Below are 14,312 nucleotides of genomic sequence, written 5' to 3' on the forward strand. Positions count from 1 at the left end.
TCCTATGCCTACATAGATTTGCTAATAGGTGTCCCTCCTTCCCATCTCAGAAAGTTGGAAGGTATGGCCATACCTCCCACCTTTTTGAGATGGAAATGAGGGACACCCATTTGCAAAGTATGTAGGCAAAAGACACACCCCTTGCCACGCCCCCTGAAAAGAGAATTATAAAACAAAAAAATGGTTAGTTAAACCCAAAAGTTCTTTTCTTTTTTTTAACCACAACTATTCCTTTATACCGTCGTTTTTTATTTTACAAATGCAGCAATTTAGAAATCGGATGAAAGGTTTAGCATTGGGAAACTTTTTGACGTACATTTCCCTGGGCCACATCAGGTTAATAGGGGGGCCCAGGAGGTGGGAGCAGAGGAAGTCCTTTTTTTTCCATTTTCGGGATGTAGGCAGATAAAGTCAGTGCTGCTTTTCCGCTGCACCCCAGGGGGGATAGGTGGGTTGTAGGAGGGGTTGGGGGACCCTTGTCAGGAGGGCTGAATGGGGCCCCATTATTTCTAAAAGCGGCCCTGGGAATAGCTATGAAGAATTTTTAACTGTTGCAAGTACATCACAGGCATAGTGGACAGGATATTTTCAGCTCACTTGATTTCTTGCAGGATCAACTGTATACAGGCATACCCCGCTTTAAGTACACTCACTTTACGTACACTCGCGAGTACGGACACAGCCTGGTCAGCTTGGCATGGCACTACTCCCGTTTTTTAACATTGGCGTCTATAGGAAATCTTGGTCAGCTTGACATGGCACTGCTCCCAAACCATAAGTGACAGGGATACCAAACTTAGGGAGCACCAAGAGGGGACCCAGGACTACAACATATCCTTTTTGTGGCCGGCCAGCTTGCCTAGGTAATCTACCATGTCATAGTCCTGGATCCCCTTAACATGCTCCTCAAGCTTGGTGTCACATGGTTTGGGAGCAGTGCCATGTCAAGCTGACCAAGATTTCCTATAGAGTTAGTGTATTTACATGCATTGAGAAATGAAAAAAGGTATTGCTTTACTTTAAGTACATTTTCGTTTTACATACATGCTCTGGTCCCATTGTGTACTTAAAAGTGGGGTATGCCTGTATATGCACTTATTGAACAGTTATAGCAGAACGCTTCACATCGAATATTTAACAGACCAAAAGGCAGCAAATAGGAGAAGTTCATTGTTAGGGTTTATAAACTCTTGTGCTGCTACTTTCTGGGGAGGAAAATGCTTCCTATGTCCTTTTTAAAGAAAAGACTAGGTGTATATTTGTAGAATAGTAAATGTGACATTCAACAAACATTCACGGCAGGCGAATCTCCCTGATGAATGTGTTTTACATTACGATGATTGATTCACCTGTAGTGAATGTTCGGTGAATGTCACATTTAGACTCAGTTTACTCTTTTCAAAGGATGGTTGACAGGCAGCTTGGAGGCGGTATATTTAACTCTTAAAAAACCTGTGCCACAACCATGTGCATTGCACATGGTTTCACGGTAGTTTAGGTGCAGCTCCACCCACCTGAATGGGTTGATTTCGGTGGCAGGACTGCCCACCGAACAATGACAGGGAGTATAAAATTTGCCATGTGCACAACCCCATCCAGCTGCCTTTGCAGTCTAAGGGCTCTTTCACACGGGCGGTCCTATCAGATCCGCCTGTCAGTTTTTTAGGCGGATCTGATCGGATGCCCCATTCAGCCCTATGGAGCAGCGGATGTCAGCGGTGACATGTCCGCTGAGTCTGACACCCGCTGCCATCCACATCCGATCCTGTCCGTCAAATCCGGACGGATGGAAACCCTATTTTCCATCCGTCCTGGGGATCATATCGGATGGGATCGGATGAGAGCGGACAGGCGGTCCGCTCTCATCCGATTCCCCATAGAGAGCAGCGGGGGCTGTGACACCTCCCTCTCCGCACTGCAAGCGGAGACGGAGTTGTCATCCGCCGGCTCAGCGGGGATCGCAGATCGATCCCCGCTGAGCAGCACGGATCCGCCTACGGAGGCGGACCGTGTGAAAGAGCCCTTCGGCCCCTTTCACACATACGGTCCGTTTGTCTGTTTTTCATCCATCCGTTGACGGATGAAAGACGGACATCAATGCATCTCTATGTAAAAACGGATGACAACGGATGATCATCCGGTAACATCCGTTTTCATCCGCTTCCGTCAATGTCCGTTTTTTGGAACAGATGAATGCCCTATTTTTCATCCGTCAAAAAAACGGATCGGACGAAAAACGGATGTAAACGGACAAACATTCCGTTTTTCATCAGTTTTTGCATTGGTAGTGGATGTAAAAAAAACGGATGAAAAAACGGATGAAAAAACGGATGAAAAACTGATACATTTTGACGTGACTGAACTGATGAACTGAACATGTATGTGTGAAAGGGGCCTAAAAGGGTGGTTGTTAAAACATAGACTCAACTGCCTACTTTTACCACCCCTCTGACTACAAATGTCAACAAGCCCTTACTGCTTTATAAATATGCCCCTAAGCTCCATTTTATTATGAGGCTGAAGATAATCCTGAAAAAGGACAAATGTGACAATAAAGGGAACTTAAGGATTAGTTCCACCTCTGTGATATATACATTATGAACCCTATTGTATCTCCCTGCCATTGCTAATGGAACACCAGCCTCCTATGATGTGTCTTAGATCCATCCTACCTCTAATACAGATGTACATTTTTTTCTTGCAGTTCCGCTGATCACCGTACCGGTTCCTGGAGACAGAACTGAGCTTCCCCTGTCCGGCTTACATCCCCGTACAGAGTACTTTGTGAGTGTGCAAAGTAAACATGGATCCGCAACCAATGCTCCATCATCCACCTCCTTCACCACTAGTAAGCCAGAATTTACTATTCTCATACAGTACATTTTGTGTTCCCTGGTTTCTTTTCATTGATGCATACATCCTGAAAGAACAACTTCTTCAATTCACTTATGTATGGGACGGATCTCTTGCAGTGTGTGTTTTACAGGCAATATGTCCAAGCCTTCTATGTGAAACAATGGTGTTACTGCTCCACCCTATCCAATATGTTAAAGCAGAACTCCAGGCCACGCAACTATTGCCTAAATACAAGAGCTGTGTGTATTCTTACTTGAACTATGGTCTCTTTTTGTATTTCTTCCAGATCTGTGCAGTAATCCCAAATAAAACAACCCCTTCTCTTTTCAGGATTTACCTGTAATAAAGACCATACACTGCTGCTCTCTCTCCTTGTGCAGGGTTACTGGTCTTGTCTCCGCCCCCTCCTGTAGTTTTCTGTAGTATGAACACCTCCTTGGCCCCTCCCACAGTTCTGCTCTCTGTATAAACTATGTACAGCACAATCATGATGTCACATAAACTTTAACAAGGAAATATCTGCGTTTTAACCACTTAAGCCCCGGAAGATTTTACCCCCTTCCTGACCAGGGGGTATTTTGCGATTCGGCACTGCGTGACTTTAACGGACAATTGCACAGTCGTGCGATGCCGTACCTAAACGAATTTCGATGTCCTTTTTTTCCCACAAACAGAGCTTTCTTTTGGTGGTATTTGATCACATGTGCGATTTTTTGATCATGCGCTATAAACAAAAAAAGAGCGTCAATTTTGCAAAAATAACAATATTTTTCACATTTTTTTATATGAAATTCCCCCCCAAAAAAATGTAAAAATCAAATTTTTTTAACATTTTCGGCCAATTTGTTTTATGCTACATATGTTTGGTAAAAAAAATCGCAAAAAGCGTATTTTGATTGGTTTGCGCAAAAGTTATTGCGTTTACTAACAAAAGGAAAGATTTTTGTCATTTTTGTTGTTTTTTTTTTTTACGCGTAATGGCGGCGAGCTGCGATTTTTTTTTGCGGGACTGCGACATTGGGGCGAACAGATCGGACCCTTGACTGACATTTTTGACACTTTTGGGGTTACCAGTGACATTACTGCAGTAATCAGTGCTATACATATGCACTGTTACTGTAAAAATACACTGGTAGTGAAGGGGTTAACTTTATTTGCGAGGGAGGGGCTGTGTGTGTCCCTAGGGGCGTGATTCTAACTGTGATTGGCTGTGGCTTGAGCTGTAGGAACAATGATCAACGGTCCTACATAGTAGAACCGTATGATCACTATTCCTACACAGGGGAGAATGACAGGCGGCTTGTTTACACTAGCCGCCTGACTTTCTCCCTCTGCAGCGATGATCGCAGAGTGACCGGCAGACATCGGGTCCGCTGGTCACACGCGCGGGGGCACGCTCACTCCACAGAGCCTCACAGGCTAGTGACGTTTATAAACGTCACTTTGCCTGTGAGGGGCTGACCGCCGCAGTATATCTACTTGCGGCGGTCGGCAAGTGGGTAAAGGCATTTGGTGCACACAAAGTGGATTTACATCCTTTGTGTCTATTGGGGAATATACTTGTAAGCACCCTCCTAGGTATGTGCTAGAGAAAGAGTATATTTTTGAAACCTTTCTGCTTACCAGAGGGATTGCGGGTAATTTATTATTGTTCTCTGCCTACCAGAGAGCAGGATCTGTTACTGAGATCTGCTCAATGTGCTCAGGTGCAACTCATTCTGTCTAAAGAGTGTTTCACACTGGTCCAATAGGGAGGCATATTGGACTGTGAGAGGAAACCGGTCAAATGAGTGCACAGGCATTTAGTACAGCCCTGGTGATTTGGCAGAGGAAAATGCCTCAGTGCATGCTGGGATACTGTATAAATGCCAGGAGCACATGTGCATGGGGTCTTTCAGCTGGAGAGTGGGATCACGGAGGAAGGAGGTGGCTGCCCCTCCACTGTAGAGGTGCTATGCGGCCTCAGGTGGTCGACCTGAGGGCCTAAAGAGCTAGAGAGGAACTGAACCTGGAGGTCCTGTAAAGCTGACTAGGAGGGGAGGCACTGGAAGGATCTAAATCCGCAATACAGTGAGTACAGATCTGTGTCAAGGGGCCTGACCTGTGGGGGGGCCACCCCTGCAGCTAGAAGAGTCAGTGGACGGGTGTCAGTAAAGGGGATGCTAGTGAGTGTCCTGAAAAGAATGTAGATCACCAAGTCTATTGCTGGATAAAGAGCAAGGAGACCTAAACTTTTCCATACATGTGGCAGTAATGTTTAAGCAGTGTGATTGCTTACACAAGCAACCTGGTGAGGCCAAGAGAGAGTTGTCCCTATCCAATGTACATAGTTCCAGTTGGAGTATCCCACTATTCCCTTCTCCCATCCAAGTTCCACAGTAAATACTAAAAACCAACACCCCTGGGCTGTTTATCCCTAAGTGACTGTGTGCTGGTAATCAGAGGAGGCCCAAGAAGTCATCATACAGCAAGCCTTACGGGGACAGTGCTACATACTGTATTTGAATGAAAGTAAACTCGATTGGCATTCAGCTTTAAGATAAGTGCAAAGTGCTGCAAGAAAACTAGCAGGTGACAAAAGGAACTTATAACCTGAGCAGGGTAAGCTGTATGCATCACATAGCTAGAGAGTGATAAGCGATTCTCAGACGGATCTTGAAGTCCTGCCCAGTAAGGTCTGGCAGTAAACTCTAAGCTCTTGAAGAGAAGTAAATTGGTTTAAGGTCAAATACACTATATTGTCAAAAGTATTGGGACAGCTACCTTTACATGCACTTGAACTTTAATGGCATCCCAGTCTTAGTCCATAAGGTTCAATATTGAGTCGGCCCACCCTTTGCAGCTATAACAGCTTAAACTCTTCTGAGAAGGCTGTCCACAAGGTTTAGGAGTGTGTCTATGGGAGTGTTTGATCATTCTTCCAGAAGCACATTTGTGAAGTCAGGCTCTGATGTTGGACGAGAAGGCCTGGCTCGCAGTCTTTGCTCTAATTCATCCCAAAGGTGTTCTATCGGGTTGAGGTCAGGACTCTGTGCAGGCCAGTCAAGTTCCTCCACCCCAAACTCACTCATCCATGCCTTTATTGGGGCAGGTATCCCAATACTTTTGACAATATAGTGTATCTATTTCTCTATCGCTCATTGACAGACGTAGTCTTCTTGATTCTCAAGAGCTGGGTTATGTTGTCTCCGCAGGAGTAGGACTAGGCAGAAAGACAAAACGTTCTGGCTCCACCTTAGGGGCAGTCCCTGAGGGTATATCCTCCCTCTCTCTGCTACAGGGAATCAGTTTTTTTCTGTCTAGTCAGGAGTAAGGACCTAAGTTCCTTGCTGGGATCTTTTGGTCCTGGCAAGACTTTTTTCTTTAGAAAAAGACAATTTTTAGGTAGTTTTTCTCCAGTGTTTTTCCTGTGAGATCTTCAAGCAAAAACGCCGGACTGGGCGACACTTGTGGTCACCCCAGCCGGCCTACGAGCGCGCGCAGACCATTGCATTGCGCTCGGTCGGCCGCGACACATTCAAGTAAGTATGCGGGGCCGGGCGACGGGCTGGATGTTGAGATCCAGTGGTCACCCCGATTTCTGCCTACGAGCGCGTGCAGACCAGAGCTCCGCGCTGGGTCGGCCGCGACGGAGTCCCAGTGGAGGGACTGACCTTGCGAGTTAAAAGTCTCGCTTGGACGCCAGGAACCAGAGAGTCGAGGCGTCCGGAGTGGTCCACAACCCCCCACCCCGGTGGAGAGGGTATTGTGAAGAGAGGGTGCCTGTCGGTTTGGTATGGTGAGTAAACGTTCCCTTTTTTCTTTCCTCGTTATGAGGCAGTATGAATTATGGGCCCCTCCATACACGGTCAGTATATATCTGATACTAAAAAGTCCCCCTTGTAAATACAGTATGTGTTTGTGGGAAGTGGACTTGGTTTGAGAGCTAACACTCTACCCAGCAGACTGTAACATTACAGCAGACATAGGAGGTATAATCCTACCTTATTTGTAGTGTATCTCCTGTAGATCCATATATCGCCACTTAGCAGAGATGCAGGTGGATGTGCTGGGAAAACGATTTCGGCGGTCCGCCGCCATTTTGCCGTAGACCAAGTGCATGTATGTCCTCAGGTCACGCCGGCCGCCATGTTTTTGGAGTCTTATGTCTCTTCTATGGGGGCGGCCATGTTTCATGAGCCCAGCTACCTCGTGGAGAGCTGGGAACGCCGGAAGGCGTACACAGGGGGCGGAGCCACGTCCTTCTACCCGGGAAAAAGCAACAGCTCCTTCCAGTCTGTAAAAGACAGACGCTGACTGCAGTTGGTTGGAGACTTCACTGCATCGGTTGGTGAGCCTTGGGGGTCCCTCTCTCTCTCTGTGGGGATCGAGAAGCAGGTACTCTGAGGGGCGCTATTGCGCTAGGGGGAGACACACAAAAAAAAAAAAAAGAAAAAGTTTTTTTGTTTTGCTGGCAAAGGTGTCCTGAATTAACATGGACCCTGCCACTCATGTATCTCCTCTGGATCCCCTCGAGGGGTCTGCAGGTTCCTCCAGCACCCCACTGACGATTGAATCATTGTCAGCTATTATGGAAACTTTTGTGTCCCGGGTGGAAGTGGCTTGTCAGGGACAGGGCGCAAGAAAGCGACCCCCGCCTAACCCCTTATTATCTGAAACTTCGGATTCAGACTCTGAGCCTATTTCTGCAGTTGCAGGTACTTCATCTGGGATTGGTGTCTCGGGTCCTGTCTCTTCAGACAGCGAGGAGGATGTTTCGGCATCAGCCATAGCCAGAGAGGAAGCGTTGGTAAACGCACTCATTGTATCTGTTCAAGAAACCTTAAGATTACAGGGTATTCCATCGGAAATAGCTGAAACTGAAATCCCTTTTGGGACTAAAAAACGCATCAAAGTGGCGAAGGTTTTTCCATTGCCCAAATGTTTTGGCAATCCAATCGAAGAATTTACTATTTCTAAACGCATTAACAGACGTTATCCATTTGAGGAAACCCTCATTAAGAAATGGACAGAACCACCTGTGGTGGATTCACCAATTGCTAGATTGAATAAAGCCATTCCTCTAGAAGACACTCCGTCTTTTAAAGATCCAGTGGATCGCATGATAGAAGCTATGTCTCGCACCATGTTTTCCTTGATTGGATCAGCTTTCAGACCTATAATAGCTATTGGTCTGGTTTCGCAGGCTGTAACTGAATGGACCAAGTGGTTACGCCGGGACTTAGAAGAGGTCCCTCAGGCGGTATCAGATTTGTTGGAACAAATGATACAGGGGTTACAGTTTGTGTGTGATGCGGCGTTAGACGCCACTCCATTATTGGCGCGAGCATCAGTCTCAGCAGTGGTTCTCAGGCGTACATTGTGGCTAAAAGGTTGGTTAGCCGACCAAGGTTCCAAAAAAGCATTGGCTAATATCCCCTTTTTAGGAGAGCGTCTATTTGGAGCCAACTTAGATGAGATCATTAAGGATCTCACGGGTGGAAAGAGCACCTTTTTACCGCAAAATTTTAAAGGTAAAGGAACTCGTCAAAGACGAGGGCCTTCTTTTTCTGCTCACAAGAGGTTTTTTCGTCCCGCGGGTGAAAAAAATTAAGTCCTCCAAAGCTCCTTCAGGAGGCGTCAGGGGTCGTTGGTCGGGCAAGCAAAAGCCCGCCCCCTCCAGACCTGAAGATAAATCGTCCAAAGCCTGAAGGTGCGCCCCCACCCATAACTGGGGTGGGGGGACGTCTTCGCCGGTTCCCGGATCCATGGCTTTCCAGAATCCCGGACAAGTGGGTTTGCGAAGTCATAAGGTCAGGGTACAAGATTGAGTTTCGATCTCTCCCACCGGCGCGATTCTTCCCTTCCAATATTCGACTATCCCCGGATCGTTTAGAAGATCTGCGGAGAGCAGTCACAGATTTACTACAACAAGGAGTGGTAGTCCACGTTCCTTGGACAGAACGGTTTCAAGGGTTTTATTCAAACCTATTTACAATACCCAGGAAAGAGGGCAAAGTGCGTCCAATTCTGGACTTAAGGGCACTCAATTCTTTTGTCAACATAAGAAGATTCAGAATGGAGTCCATTCGCACAGTAGCAGCCTTCCTGCATCCAGGGGATGTCCTAGCGTCCATAGACATCAAGGACGCATATCTTCACATTCCCATTTTCGCAGGACATCAGCGGTTTCTACGCTTTTCCGTAGAAGAGAACCACTATCAGTTTGTGGCGTTACCTTTCGGTCTCGCCACGGCTCCGCGGGTCTTCACGAAGGTGTTAGCCCCAATGTTGGCACTACTGCGCCAAAGAGGCATATCGATTCTTGGTTACCTAGACGATCTTCTGCTTCATGCAGAGTCTCCTCAGACCTTGCTACAAAACATAGAAATTACTATGATTTCTTTACAGGAATTCGGGTGGCTGGTGAACCAGCAAAAGTCATTTCTGGTTCCCACCCAGAGGCTCGAATATCTGGGTCTAATTCTAGACACAGTCAGGACAAGAGTTTTCCTTCCGGTAGGGAAACTCCGAAAGATTCAATCAGCAGTCCAGTTGTTACTGTCCAACAGCTGGTCTTCCCTTCGGACTTGCATGAGGGTTCTGGGGTTGATGGTGGCTTCCTTCGAAGCAGTCCCATTTGCCCAGTCCCATACCCGAATTCTTCAGCAAGAGATTCTTCTCAGATGGAATCGGAATCCGGAATCCCTGGACAATCAGATCCGATTGAGCAAACAGACCAGAGAGTCTCTGGTCTGGTGGCTTCGGTCTCCGATGCTCAGCCAGGGAAAGTCATTTCTGCCAATATATTGGACGATAGTGACCACGGATGCCAGTCTATCCGGATGGGGAGGAATTCTCGGTCAGTTATCTGTCCAGGGACTTTGGTCCCCGGAAGAATCCAGGTTACCGATAAATGTATTGGAACTGAGAGCGATCAGACTTGTCTGATTCACTGGACCGAGCAGCTCCAGGGCAGCCCGGTTCGGATCCAGTCGGACAATGCCACGGCCGTGGCTTATGTCAATCACCAGGGGGGCACCAAGAGTGTCCGAGCGGCCAAAGAAGTGGCTTGCATTCTTCGCTGGGCGGAACGATTTGTTCCAGCGATCTCTGCGGTGTTCATTCCGGGGGTGGAAAATTGGCAGGCAGATTATCTCAGCCGTCAGACTCTGGATCAGGGGGAATGGTCTCTCCATCCAGACGTTTTCCACCAGTTGTGCCTACGGTGGGGCACCCCGGATGTGGATCTGTTGGCATCACGATTCAACAGGAAAGTTCAGAGATTCGTGGCTCGCTTCCGCGATCCTCTAGCAGAGACCGCAGACGCACTGATCGCCCCGTGGGGGCAATACCAGCTAATGTATGCCTTCCCTCCTCTCGCGTTACTGCCAAGACTTCTTCGCAGGATAGAGGAGGAAGGAATTCCAGTAATTCTGGTAGCTCCGGACTGGCCTCGTCGAGGCTTGGTACGCCGACGTGGTCAGACTGGTGGCGGACGTCCCGTGGAGACTTCCTCTCAGGGAGGACCTACTGTCTCAGGGACCGATCTTCCATCCTGCTTTACGATCGCTGGCTTTAACGGCCTGGCTATTGAGACCCAGGTGCTGAAGGACAAGGGATTGTCAGCTTCAGTTATTCCTACTCTAGTTGAAGCAAGGAAAGCGACTTCCAGAAAGATTTATCATCGTACATGGAAGTCCTACATTGCATGGTGTGAACCCCTGGGGTTCCGTCCACGGTCTTATTCGATTAGTCGAATATTAGCTTTTCTGCAACAAGGGGTTGAGCAGAAACTGGCCTTGAGTACTATCAAGGGTCAGGTCTCAGCATTAGCTATCTTCTTTCAGAAGCCTTTGGCTACTCATTCCTTGGTGCGGAATTTCATCCAGGGGGTGCGACATCTGGCTCCGCCAGTGAGCGCGCCGTTACCACCCTGGGATCTTAATTTAGTGTTGTCGGTTCTTCAGAAACCTCCCTTTGAAGATATTAGGGAGATTCCTCTATCTACGTTGTCCCAGAAGGTGGCCTTCTTGGTGGCTATTACTTCTGCACGCAGGGTGTCAGAACTGGCCGCATTATCTTGTCGTTCACCATATCTGGTGGTTCATAGAGATAAGGTGGTTCTTCGTCCGAATCCATCCTTCCTACCAAAAGTGGTTTCAGAATTTCATCTGAATGAAGAAATTGTGTTACCTTCCCTGTGTCCTAAGCCCAGTCATCCTCGGGAGTTTGCTTTACACTCCTTGGATGTGGTCCGGGCGATCAGGGTATACTTGAAAACGACAGACTCGTTTCGCAAGACGGATTCACTTTTTGTGATCCCGGATGGACCCAAAAAGGGGTTGCCTGCATCTGCCGCGACCATTTCCAGATGGATCAGACAGACGGTGGTACAGGCTTATTCTATTAAGGGTCGGGAGCCCCCGTTCCCTGTTAAGGCGCACTCCACTCGGGCACTTAGTGCGTCATGGGCCTTTCGCCATCAGGCGTCAGTGGTCCAGGTGTGCAAGGCGGCTACCTGGTCGTCGGTGCATACCTTTACAAAACATTATAAAGTTGATGTAATGGCATCATCTGATGCCGTGTTTGGCCGCAAGGTTTTGCAGGCCGCCATTTGAGGAGACCAGTGGTCTGCCTCGAGGGGTTTTTTTCCGTTGGAAATTTTTCTTTTGAGTCTCATTCTTTGTTTATAATGAGCCTTTAAAACTTCTAGTTTGGCACCGGTTGGGCCTTCTAGATTGGATATGATTTTTGTCAATCCCACCCCTCATTTGTGGCACTGCTTCTGGATGTCCCAGCTCTTGAGAATCAAGAAGACTACGTCTGTCAATGAGCGATAGAGAAAAATGGATTTTTGTAAGATCTTACCGTAAAATCCTTTTCTCTTAAGCTCATTGACAGACGTAGTACCCGCCCCTCTATCATTGAGTTGGGTTGGGTTAAATTCTCTGTTACTGCTTTAGAACAGAACTGATTCCCTGTAGCAGAGAGAGGGAGGATATACCCTCAGGGACTGCCCCTAAGGTGGAGCCAGAACGTTTTGTCTTTCTGCCTAGTCCTACTCCTGCGGAGACAACATAACCCAGCTCTTGAGAATCAAGAAGACTACGTCTGTCAATGAGCTTAAGAGAAAAGGATTTTACGGTAAGATCTTACAAAAATCCTTTTTTTTTTTTTTTTAAGCTAAATTCAAGGCAGACATCTAAATACACAGAATAAATGACATTTATGGGGTAGCTGTTTACTTGGCAAGGGATTTGTATTTTTGTCCATCCAGTCTTTAGAATTACACTGCCCTATCAAACAGCACATCCAGGCGGATGACACCACTTACAGATTCAGAATATCCATGGTGTCCTCTCTCTATCTCCAACCTGCTGACTGGATAAGGAAAAAGAAGCAGCAGACTGATGAGCCCTTGCCCCCTCTGCTGTCCCATCCTATCAGTATGTTCATTGTCAATACATTTGTGCACATCACACCTGATTGGATTCCAGTCCTGACCCTCCCTGATTAATTTCTTTAAAGTACCTGCAGCTACAGAGGTTAGTGAGGGCTTTTTTTTAAAAGCTCTTTTACTGCCTGTTCAGGATATACAAATGCCTTAATGTCTATAGTCTGGGCACAGTTGCACTTTATGTCAGAGACTTTGTCTGACCCATCTGCATTCAAGCCTTACTGTACAATGACATTTATTCTGGGATAGATTTTTTGTTGCGTGGTTTCATTAAACAAGTACAATGCCGTTTCCTCATTGTTGTGTGGCCTTGCATTTCTCACTAGGGCTGATCATAGCCTGAGAGGGGGACACTAAGCAATTCATGTTCATGGGTATATCTGGGGAGAATAAAATGATCGACTAATTTAAAAAGAATGTTGCAATTGTCTTGTTGTTTAGGTGCTGACACGCCCCGGGACCTCACAGCCACTCAGATCACTGCCCGAACTGCCATGCTGACTTGGAAAGCACCAGACGCTGTACCTGATGCCTATCTGCTCACTTACCAAACACCACAAGGTGAAATCAAGGTAAGATGAACTTTTCGGTAAAGATATATACTCCAATAGGTGTATATCCCCCGCACCTATGGATGTCCTATCTGGGGATGGGTGGGTTAAATAAATAAGGTGGGTGAGGGGTGGTGAAAGCAGCTGCTATAGGATAGAAAAATGAGTGAAAATTTGAAAACCCCAAAAACTAGGGGGATTAATATAGCGCTTGCTAATAATCATTCAGGGGTGAGCAATTACTTGTTCATACCCTGGATAATAAAATTGGCAATCAAGTGGTATAAAAAAATAAATATAAATATATAACTTTGTGTATAGGTCACACAGCTAAGTGGTAGTAAACCAGTGATGTTCACAGTTAGTATACATAAATAGAAATGCACATCAACCTTAAATAAATACCTTGATTAACATAAAGTGTAGAAATAGTGCCAACATTTTTCAGAGGACGTCATACGCTCTGACGAAACGCACGTCAGGTGGAACGCATGCTGCACGCTCTGGGAAGCCTGGTGGATCGCAAGCCGGTAGTCACCGCTCTCCATTCACAGGCGCCATCCGCAGCAGCCGATTTTAAACTTTTTTGTACTATTCATCAGCACTATTCAATAAAAGCTACTTTTTAATGGTACTGCACTATTGGAGCACTTTTATTTTTCCCTAAATATCGGACCTGGAGGATCGATTATACCCAAGGGAGCGATCCCGGACCACAGGGAACTACAAGGCCCAGCAGTCACCTCCCAGGCTCAGGAAGCCACAAGGCCAAAAGGTCTTTCTACCATAAGGTATTTAAGACCCACTACCTCTGGTGAGTGCAAACCCCCATTATTTCAAGTCACGCCCAATTTACCAGCAGTTGGACTACTGGAGGACCCAACACTAAGCACTTGCACTTTCCTTTACCTGGCACTGAAAATTTCTACCCATGCACAAAGTCACTTATGAACTGTTTATTGGGACATTTTTTGCACTAATTTTGGCACTATTTCTGCACTTTATGTTAATCAAAGTATTTATTTAAGGTGGATGTGTATTTCTATTTATGTATACTAACTGTGAACATCACTGGTTTACTACCACTTAGCTGTGTGACCTATACACAAAGTTATATATTTATATTTATTTTTTTATACCACTTGATTGCCAATTCTATTATCCAGGGTATGAACAAGTAATTGCTCACCCCTGAATGATTATTAGCAAGCGCTATATTAATCCCACTAGTTTTTGGGGTTTTCAATTTTTCACTCATTTTTCTATCCTATAGCAGCTGCTTTCACCACCCCTCACCCACCTTATTTATTTAACCCACCCATCCCCAGATAGGACATCCATAGGTGCGGGGGATATACTCAGATGTTCCTGAGCAATCATTCATGAAAACATTGTTGTAGTTTGGGAGGGGGATATTGTGGCATTTTGTCATGAATATTATAGGATCCTAACCCACTCCCGGTCGC

The 14,312-nt window shown here is 46.4% G+C and overlaps 1 protein-coding gene across 2 annotated transcripts in view; it reads left to right on the top strand.

The window, feature by feature from the left end:
- TNXB (tenascin XB) overlaps positions 1-14,312 on the top strand; it is a 204,544-nt gene that overhangs the window by 139,408 nt on the left and 50,824 nt on the right. For both annotated transcript variants that reach the window (XM_082263702.1, XM_082263703.1), the window contains 2 exons: positions 2,705-2,848; positions 12,737-12,867. In XM_082263702.1, the coding sequence (XP_082119828.1) occupies positions 2,705-2,848; positions 12,737-12,867 (275 nt within the window). The remainder of the gene's footprint in view (positions 1-2,704; positions 2,849-12,736; positions 12,868-14,312) is intronic.

The sequence above is a fragment of the Pelophylax lessonae genome (genome assembly GCF_965119305.1).
Source record: "Pelophylax lessonae genome assembly, chromosome: 7".
In the NCBI taxonomy this organism is placed as follows: domain Eukaryota; kingdom Metazoa; phylum Chordata; class Amphibia; order Anura; family Ranidae; genus Pelophylax; species Pelophylax lessonae.